Below are 10,131 nucleotides of genomic sequence, written 5' to 3' on the forward strand. Positions count from 1 at the left end.
GTTTTTAAAATTTAGTTATTACTAAACTTCAGTAAGTTTTAAAAATCAATAAAACTTAATAAAAAATTGAATTTTCTTAATTTTTGAAATAAAAATTGTTCAAACGATTTTAACACACTTTAACTCTATATATACAAATTTTTGTAACGTTTCATCACTGAAATAAAGTATTATATTTAAAAATTTTATATTCACTTTCTTAATTTATAGTTTTTTTTGTTTTTTGAGATCGAATTTAAACTTCTTTCCAAGTTATACCTAATTTTGTATTAGTTTCATTAAGTAAAAATTTTTAAACCAAATTTATACAGTTTATTATTTTTTCTATAACATAAACAGTTTAAACAAAGAAAAAATCATAAAATTAAATAAAATAAGAAAACAGTTTTTTTATCTTTTGATAAGTACTGATTGTTGGTTTTGTATACAAAAGTGAGTATCACTTGTTCAAGTAGTATTTTATACAGAATACAAAAACACCAATTAATAAAAGTGATCATTTTTAATTAGACGTAATTTATGAAACGATATAAAGTGTAAAATAGGACAAATTATTTAATTAAATTAACAATAAAATATTATTTTAATACTTTTTTTAGTCATCTTTAGATGAGGTTCTAAAGTTTATGTTAAAACTCTGAACTACACAGTAAGTAAATGAAAAAATTACTCTGTGCATACTATACAATTTAGTAAATTTATATTTTTTTCTAATATAATCTTATTAGCGTTTTTTTATTCAATTAGTTAATAATAACAATTATAATGTTTGAAAATATATATATAAGCATATGTTTAAGTTAAATAACACCGTTTATGCGCAGTACAACGAATTATATGCTCATTACTGTACACAGGTGTACACCTTGGCGAAAAATGATTTAAAGAAAGTTTTATTTAACTATATAAAAGGAAATTAAAGATAAGGATTATTAATTATTATGAAATACTTTAATTACCGGTTTCACAATCTGTATAAAAGATATTTCGTATATTTTATACTATTTATAAAGTTGATTGAAACTATTAAAAAAAAAAACGACCGATGTAGAAAAACTAAAAAAATAAAAAAACTAAAAACGTTTATAAATATATTTAATCACAAAAAAGGTGGCAAATAATTACATTGTATAAAAAATGTTAAAAACTTATTTTACATTAGAGGATAAACACTGTCAAAACAAGACTTATTTAAAAAAATAAAATTTTACAAAACTATTAACTTAATCAAATACTTTTGAACTTAATTATTGTATTACATTTTATTAAACACCGTAAAGAAATATAAAGCTCAAAGTTTTTGTCAAAGGACCCGGTGTGCATAGCTACTAAACATTTTTTTGTAAGACTAATTAAAAAGTTTAACTTTATTGGTTTTTAAATGAAGACCACTGTAAATGTACAAGTAAAAATAAAATCACTTCATGTGAAAACAATTAATTTTTGTGACTTTAAATATTCTTCGACTCTAAAATTAAAATTAAAGCTTTAAAAATCAAAAAGTATTTTTGTTATATATAAAAAAAACTATGGCTTTGTTCACTTTAAGTTCTATCTAATGCTTTTCTCATAAGTAATATAACAAAACAAAGAAATTATAGCTCTTTTTTAGTTACTTTCAAAGATTTAAAATGTTGAAGTATAGAGCAAAACGTATTCACTGTTTAGTATTAATGAGTACAAAAAAAATTAATGTTTTTCTTATTTTTATAAAAACTTAATCCCTGTTTTGAAATTTAATGAGAACAAAAAAAAAATCTGTCATAAAATTATACTTCTGAATGTGAATCGCAACACTATAAATTTAATTTTCTACAATCTTGAAATAGCAGTCACGTACTAAAAATAGTTTTTATTCCTTTTTTAAATTTCCTTTTTGTATTCGTTTATATTCTAAAATAGATTTATTTTATAATTATTAAGTATTAATCATTGATAAATTGTATTATAACCAAGTTAATATAAAATTATATAACAGTTATATTAAAAGATAAATTATCTTAGTTATAAGTTTTATTGATCGAAGTACTGTTTTTAAATTTATGTTGTTTTTTCTTTAGTTTTTATATAATACTTATTGTATATAAAAACACTTATAGTTTTAATTTAAACAAATATTTTTTATTCTATAAAAATGTTGCAAAAATTTTAAATGTACTCACTTAAATGATAAAAAAAGTTTTATTGTAGGTATTAAATACTTCTACAAAGAAATGTTATTTAGTATCAAAATTTACAATATAGAAAAATAATTAATGTTATTTAAACTTGTGTTATAAAGTAGAAAAAGTGTTATATAAAAATGTTTAAAGTCTTTAAACATTTTTTTTCTCTAGTTCTTAAATATTTTGTTATTAGTAAGGAGCATAGTTATTAATATTAAGTTTTTAAATAATAAAAAATAACTACAAAAATAGCTAATTGAACCATCAAATGTTTTTTGCACAGCCAAAAAAGATTTTTTATGGGATTTAAAGTAAAAGACAATATATGAGAAAGTAACTGAAGTTTTTGCAACTTTTATTCGAGCTAGAGCTAAACTTAAGGAATAAAAAACTGTTTAGTGTAAATATATGAAATATCTTTATCATTTTAAGTATAACCGGTAGCTTGTTACATAAAGATTATTCCTACTGTTATCTGTTTTAAAATGATTTTTTTTATGTAAAGTTGTTCGGTTTGATACTTAAAAAGTAGTACTAATTTAAAGTTATAGTTAATCCTTAAGAGATGAAAACAAAGTCTAATTTGAACTGCCAGACACCAAAATAGTTTACTTTAGTTTATGAAATCGAAAACACAGAAAAATAAACAACACGAAAACTAAAAACAAAAAAGTAGGGTTTATTATGCACTTAAATTAGCATTATGCTGTGTGTGGGTTCAACTGAGTGTTTTTTAAGAAAACAGCAACAAATTTATCCAGTTTGTTCACCTATCCCTGGAACATAGCCATCTTGCCCTCCATCCCTGCTTTGGCGTCAATGTTTTCACGCCAATCCTTCATGTCACTCTGTTAAACGGGTATTTTTTTGCTTTTAAAGTCTAAAAATAATCTCACTTTCTAAAATATGTCGGATGAACGACCGACCATAAAGGGCATTAAAACCATTAGATATAGTTTTTAACAAAAGTAGCTTTTTAGTTTACTAAAATTTTTCTTTTACAATTTTTTTTTAATTTATTGATACACTAGTCCTTTAAAGATAACAGAGATAACAAAGTTGTAAAACATAGATTAAGTTTGTAATTAAAGACGTTGGCTACAATATTACTAGATATCGAAGAATGTATTTGTTACGGCAAAGCTGTAAATCAATGAAATAAAAATAAAAGCCTCACATTGATTTAATAAAAAATAAAGAAGTAATTTTTGAACCTCATTTTTAACTTCTTTTGACTTTTGTACAGTTTTGAGGTTAGACCTGAGATCCATGGAAACCTTGTGTTTCGATCCGAGAAGGGCTTTCAACATCTGGTCAGCTGACATACGGACACGACGCAATGGTGGACGCTTGAATTTGCCTCTCAAGTCAAAGATTTGTTGGTTCAAGTCATCGATCTAGAAGTAAAATGATTAATAGCACAAAATACATTAATAACAAATCATATCTTTTTTGTAACTTTTTAATTAGTAGCTTGCTAAAAAAAAATGTTTTTTTCACGGTGGACTTTTGTTAGCTTTTTAGGCTAATGTACTTTATTATAATAAATACTAATTAACACTCTGTATATCTAAATCAATTTTTCATTTCGATACATTTATAGTTAGCTTATATATGGTAAACCGTAAAGTAAAAAAGATTAGTTCTAATTAGAGTTGTTATAATCAGACGTTTTTTTAGGTAGAATCTAAAAAATTATTGCGTTCTTTTAAAAAACACTTTACTTGTTTTGGGTTAGTTAGAAAGTAGATAACAATTTTCTACAGTTCATTTTTAAATTGAATATTTTATATTTTTCAGCAAAATTAAACTTGAATAGATCACTTTAACTTTAAAGTTTTTGCATAATCACCAATACTACAGAGAAATATTTTTGTAAAGCAAAGTAATGCAAATATTTACTCAGGTGTTGTTCAAATAATGCTTTTGTTTTAAAATATGTTTGTTTTTGTTCGTTTTTGCAAAAAACAATAATTTATTCTAATACATTAGCTCAATTCAATTATTAACAGTTGCTATACAGTTTGTATTTTATAAAATAAGGCTAGTAGTTTTAATTCTAAAACAAAGTAAACGGTTTTGTATATTTGTTTTAAACAACTTAATACTTCTAACTAAAAGATAATTAACATTTTTATTAAAAATAGTGTTACTAATTTTTTACTGAATTTATTTGAAATATACAAAAAAAAATTCAAATTGTTATTAGTACTAGTTTTAGTTTTAAATTATTTCAGCATTTTACTATGTTCAAAACTTATCTAATATACTAAAAGTTTGAAATTTTATGTTTATAACAAAATTTTTCTTAGTTAAAATCCAAAAATACTATTAAAAAAGCGCAGCTTAAAAGAAAACTTTAAACTTTTCGTTAATAAATAATACAACTAAATGTAAAAATTAAAATTGTATAAATACAACTTCGTGGTTAATAGATGTCGTGTTCAAGTAAAATTGTTGATGTGCAAAAAAGTGTATTATCTATCAGTTAAAGATTAATACTGCTTAATTTTTAATCTAAGTTTATGTTTTTCTTTTTGATTAGCAATAAAAGTTTTAGCACTCAAAATTAGAGTTGAACTAACATAGTTTTTGTTATTCACAAATACAAAACATAATGCGATTCTTCAAAATTGAATAGAACATTTTAAAGAACTCAAATTTTCAATAGTTTGTTTTGAACTTATGATAAAGAACTAGCGTGCTTAAGAAATTTCACGAAGTATAACTTGAAAAAAAAAATTAATTTAGAAGTTTGTTGTTTTTTAATGGAGCTACACTATTGGAAGATAAGAGGCTTAGGAGAGCCCATACGGTTGATGCTCGAGTATCTTGGCGAGACTTATGAAAACAAGTATGAAACGAGCATTGAAAACTGGTTCAAGAAGAAACAGAACCTTGACATCGAACTCGCTAACTTGCCATACCTAGTAGATGGTGAAATCAAACTGACTCAGAGCTTCGCCATTATGCGGTACTTGGCGAGAAAGCACAAAAACCTTCTTCCGCTAGGTGAAATCGAGCAACAAAAACTCGACCAAACCGAATCATTCCTTACTGACCTCAGGTAATTTTTGTTTTTGTGGTTGCTATTAATAACTCATTAATAACACCAACTTTAATCAAGTTTGCTTTGTCACATCCTTGCTTTTTAAAAATTAAACCTCAACAAAACTTTAGATTTGGTTTCGCAATGCTTTGCTACAACCCTGAGTTTGAAACCATGAAAGAAGGCTTCTTTAAGGAACTGCCTCGTAGGCTGGCTGGGTTCGAAAAGATTCTTGGGAAGCGTTCTTGGGCGATCTCCGAAAACTTGACTTATGTGGACTTTGGACTCTGTGTGCTACTCGACCACATGGAGTTGTGTTCCCCTGGCTGTTATAAAACTCTGCCCAATATACAGCAGTATAAAAAGAAATTTGACAACTTTGCAAGTATCAAAAAGTATAGGTCTTCTGAAAAGTTTTCTGTTTTTCCTATTTTTAGTCCAATTGCTCACTGGGGAACATAGTTATCTATTGAGACTGTAAATTCAATAAATTTGTTATAATAAGGTAATTTTTTAGTGTATTTTGTTTTATTAAATTTTGTATTTATTTTCATATCAAAAATACAATTTTATTAAGAATATAGGCTATAAAGTCTTAATTGCTTATTTTTAAGTACAAAAGGTTTAAGTTCTGTTTAATTTGCTTTGAGCTACAAAAAACCGCAATCATAATTAAATGTATTTGGTTAATTATAGGAGAACTCTACATCGTCACAAATTAATCTATCAAGCTGATAGTGTCACGTTAAAACAATGACTTGTGACGAAGTTAAAGATAAAAAACTATATTCTATAAATAAAACTAAATTAAAAGCTTGTACTTTAATTTTATTAACAAATAGTTCGACAAAATTTTAATGACGTGCTTTGGTAACTAATATTTTTAAATTGCTAACTATCATAGTTTCGATAAGATTTTAGGTAGTGAATTGTAAGAATATATATTTAAGCTGTTATAAAAAAGTTCTCTTTTCTATCTGCATAAGTTTTTAAAAGTTAATCTTAAGAACAAAAAATTTTTGTCGAGGTGAACAAATAAAAAGTATTTGACTTAAATTAAAATAAAACTATTCATAAGTTTTAAACATATAAAATTATTCTATATTTATAAACAGTAAATTTGTTTTCAAATTTTTTTTTTTAAATGCACTTTTGTGTTTATTGGAAAATATATGAAACCTTATTCAAAAGGTAAAAAGTAACCTAATTAACTTTTATTAAACAAAAAAGCTAAAATTAATGTTAACGTGAAATGTAGGCTTTTGTTCAAGCTATTCAGCTAGTCAAATTAAACAAAGTTCGATAAAAAACACGCTTTTTTGTAGATAAAACGATTTATAGAGTATAGTTTTATATATCAAGTCCAAAATGGAGGTTATACATTATTTATTAAAAACTCAAAAAAATATGGATGTATATTTTTTAATTAAAAATGAACTAAACAGGTTTATTAAACACCAGTTTAAAGAATTTTTTAGTTGACCAACGGTTTATTTTTTAAAAGCAGTTCTTCTAAGAATGAATCATAAAAGTTTTACTGTTTAGTAAAGTTTTAAACTTAAACTGTCGGTATAATTAATTTTTTTATCTTTCACCCATGTATCGTTAACCTAAACTTCATTTGTATTTATTAAGCTTAAGTGAGAACTTTGATCCAAGTTTCTTATTCAAACATTTTTTTACACTATTTATTAGGTAAATATACCGTTTAAGTTCTATAAAACATTATGTTTAATTTCTTTTAATAATTAAAAAAAATAACAAACTTCTTTATCGTTCTTCTTAACACGTGATTTCAAGTCGTATGATTCGTCCATTACCTTGTCAATTTTCTGGTGGAGTTCTCTGCACAAGTCCTATATAAAGTTTTCAATTCAAATCAAAAAAGTACTAAATGTTGGCTTTTCAGGCCTCGGTGCAAGCTTTGTCTTTTAGATAAATAAAAACTATTTGAAAAAAAAGTATTATAAACATAGGCAGTCTTTTACTTTCGTATAAACTTACAATCATAAAGTAATAACATACTATTTAAACTTAAAACAGCTTAACGGATTTTAAAAAGTGTTTTCTTTGTTAGTACCAAGTATTAACAGATTGGCTAGACTTTTAAAAATATAGTGAAATTATTCTAAGGCACGTTTAATGTTTGAATACTTGATTGTTACTCAATAGAAGTTTTTTTTAACTACAGATTTAAAACGATCTTATTTTAACAATTTATATTTTACTAACTTGAGCTTCTTGAACAGTCATATTTTCAATTCCGTCCAAGGGCTTCAATCTTTTTGCAAGTACAGCTTTCTTTTCTACAAGCTTGGCCGCTGCTTCCCTCTCTAAATCCTCTTTTGCCTTGTTGAGCATCAAGGATTTGAGAGTCATTTTCCTTGTATGACTCATCTTCTTTGATCCAGCCTAAAAATAAAGTATGTATTTACTTGCATACAAACATTAATAAAAATCACGTTAACTTTTTATATCGTGCTAGTTTCTTAAAAATTTTACATTGATAAAATGTAACGAAATAAACAGTTTATCGTAGTTTTCAAACGTATTTTATGTTAAAGTATTATTGATAGTTATAAAAAAAAATATTATACTTGTCTAAGTACTCTAGGACTAGTAATGTATATAGAGGGTGACTTTAAATAACAAAATACAAATTTTTAATGTCGACAATTTTTGAGCATAGTTTAAATATAATCAATCGTTATTCGAATGAAAGATAAATTAAAAATGTTAAAAATTACGAAATTTTTTATCATTTTTGTAAAGCTATATTGTTTATGTATTTAAAGTTTTGTACCAATTTTTAAAACAAAGCTATTACTTTGAGTTAAAAAAAAAAACTTTTTGTTTTTCGTAAAATAAACTCTTTATTTTTAGTTAAATGATCTAAAAAAAACAGTAGTATTTTTAGTACTATTATTATAAAAAAGGTTATCGCTTAGCTCTCAATAAATAAATTGATATGAAAGCACAAAGATATAAACAAAAGTAATAAACCTCATCCGCCATGATCGCCTTTTGTAGTTTCCAAATAAAAACTACTACTTTTATTTGATTCCTAAAAAACAAATACATTGTTAAAACGAATAAAAACAAATGCCTTACACACCAACTTGTAATAAACTATAAGCTTGCAAAAATTTTTCTTAATCTAAGTAAAAAATTAGCTTTATTCTTTTTAAACTACAGCAAAAATAAAAAAGTATTTTAAGAAATAACTAGCACTTAAAATTTAATCAAAAAGTAGTACTTAAACAACTTAGAAAACGTTTTAGTTTTTAAAAATTCACATATCTGTCTAAGATTTCTTAGTGGAAACAAAAACAAATGCAGAAGAGTGATCGTCTTACAAAGTGATTTGAAGCAGCTGTTTATGACGTAAGAGACTATAATCTGTAGATGACGTTCTTATAGTCTTGCTTAAAACGGTGCACTAAACTACATTGTCGCTCGCTTGATATATATTAGTTTGATATAGAGGCAATAACATTTTTTAACTTACAACTATCGTCTGGTATTAGCATTTTTGGTAGTTTTGAAATAAAGTCTTGTTTTAAACATAGTTCTAATTGCTAATCAGTTTCTTTAATATAAAACTAAGTATACTTATTGAACTATATTCCAATTTTTTTTTGTCCAAGTTTTATCTTTTCTAATGGTCTTAGTTGTTACAATTGTCTGATATATTTTCAGTTTGGTCTAAAAATAAAAGTTACAAATACTTTTTAAATTACAAAGTGAGTTATAATACCAGCACAATACACCTCATTTAATATTATAGAGCTTGACTTAAGACATTAGCAATTTTTAAAAGTTTAAAAAACATTTTTAAATAATCTTTCCTTGATTTTAAACTTTTACTTTATGTTTAAGTAGTATAACATGATTAGTTTAGATGCTAAGAACATTGAGCATACTAGTGATTGTAAATAAAACTGTGTCATTAGGCTTATATAAAACTACTATTAATTTGTTGAAGATGTACTTTAACTAACTAAAATACAAAAACTTTACAATCTAAAAGTAAGCAGAGAACAAACCAATATTTAATGTTATACCAAACTTGAAAAAATAACTTTTTTTTGTTGAGCTTTTTTCTTTCGTTTGTTATGGATAAAAATATTTAAACCATAAAATTTCACTAAAACTCAAATTTTAACATTTCTTTCTTGATAAACGGTATTTTACTTGGTTGCAAAATTTAGTTGTTCTGAAATATTAACAGTTTTAAAAAGTTTTTATGTAAATCTATGTTGTTAATTTTACATTAAAACACAAGTTTTAAAATAATATTATAATAAGTTATAGACATTTTTCTTAGTTATTTTTTTGTATAAACTAGGTTTTAAATTATATTTTAGTTGAAACCATGTTTATAGTAAAAAAATTATATAAGGCCGTCAACAATGCCATCTTACACAATTTAATAGTTACTCTTAAGGAAAACTTATAATTTAAGTTGTTTTTTGCCTGAATTACTTTTGTTTTTGTGTAAAATGTTTCAGCTTAAGTAATTTTGATTCTTTCTACATTTTTTTTAATTAACTTGTTACCACCCATTCAAACTTTAAGTATTAAACCATCTTCAATTGGTCAAATGACTTTTTTTTTGTTTTGTTTATTTATTTTTTTAACTTAAAATAAGCAAACTAACGAATATAATAAACACCATTCTTAAACTTATTTTACTTCGTAATACAATGAAATAGTATTGTGACTTCTTTATCATAAGATATTTTTAATCAGAGTAAAAAAAAAGAGTTTATTTGAAATTTACTAGTACTTATTATTAAAAAAAATATGTACTAAACTGTGTACAAAAAAAAGTGTTTGTTTTATTAAAGGTAAATTTTAATAATAAACTTCATCGTTTTTGACTTTTACGAATTTAAACTTAGCTGAACTAACAAC

At 24.3% G+C, this 10,131-nt stretch overlaps 1 protein-coding gene and 1 pseudogene across 1 annotated transcript; one reads left to right on the plus strand and one right to left on the minus strand.

The window, feature by feature from the left end:
- Nucleotides 1–2,754: 2,754 nt before the first annotated feature.
- LOC145830012 (troponin I, fast skeletal muscle-like) lies at nt 2,755–8,290 on the minus strand. Its single transcript, XM_082937903.1, has 5 exons — nt 8,218–8,290; nt 7,447–7,626; nt 6,981–7,070; nt 3,380–3,562; nt 2,755–3,013 (listed from the first exon to the last, which is right to left on the minus strand). Exons 1-5 carry the CDS (start codon nt 8,227–8,229, stop codon nt 2,936–2,938), a joined length of 543 nt encoding a protein of 180 aa, XP_082794029.1. The 5' UTR covers nt 8,230–8,290; the 3' UTR covers nt 2,755–2,935.
- On the plus strand, nt 4,934–5,676 carry LOC145829544 (glutathione S-transferase Mu 1 pseudogene; annotated as a pseudogene).
- Nucleotides 8,291–10,131: the final 1,841 nt, after the last annotated feature.

Source organism: Thalia democratica, chromosome 2 (genome assembly GCF_965202585.1).
Source record: "Thalia democratica chromosome 2, ktThaDemo2.hap1.1, whole genome shotgun sequence".
NCBI lineage: Eukaryota > Metazoa > Chordata > Thaliacea > Salpida > Salpidae > Thalia > Thalia democratica.

Excerpts from the sequence above, each read along its gene's own strand:
- LOC145830012 (XM_082937903.1), bottom strand. Across the intron at positions 7,071-7,446 it reads TGACTGTTCAAGAAGCTCAA|GACTTGTGCAGAGAACTCCA; the intron begins GTTAGTAAAATA and ends AACTTTATATAG. Across the intron at positions 3,563-6,980 it reads TTAAGAAGAACGATAAAGAA|ATCGATGACTTGAACCAACA; the intron begins GTTTGTTATTTT and ends TTTTACTTCTAG.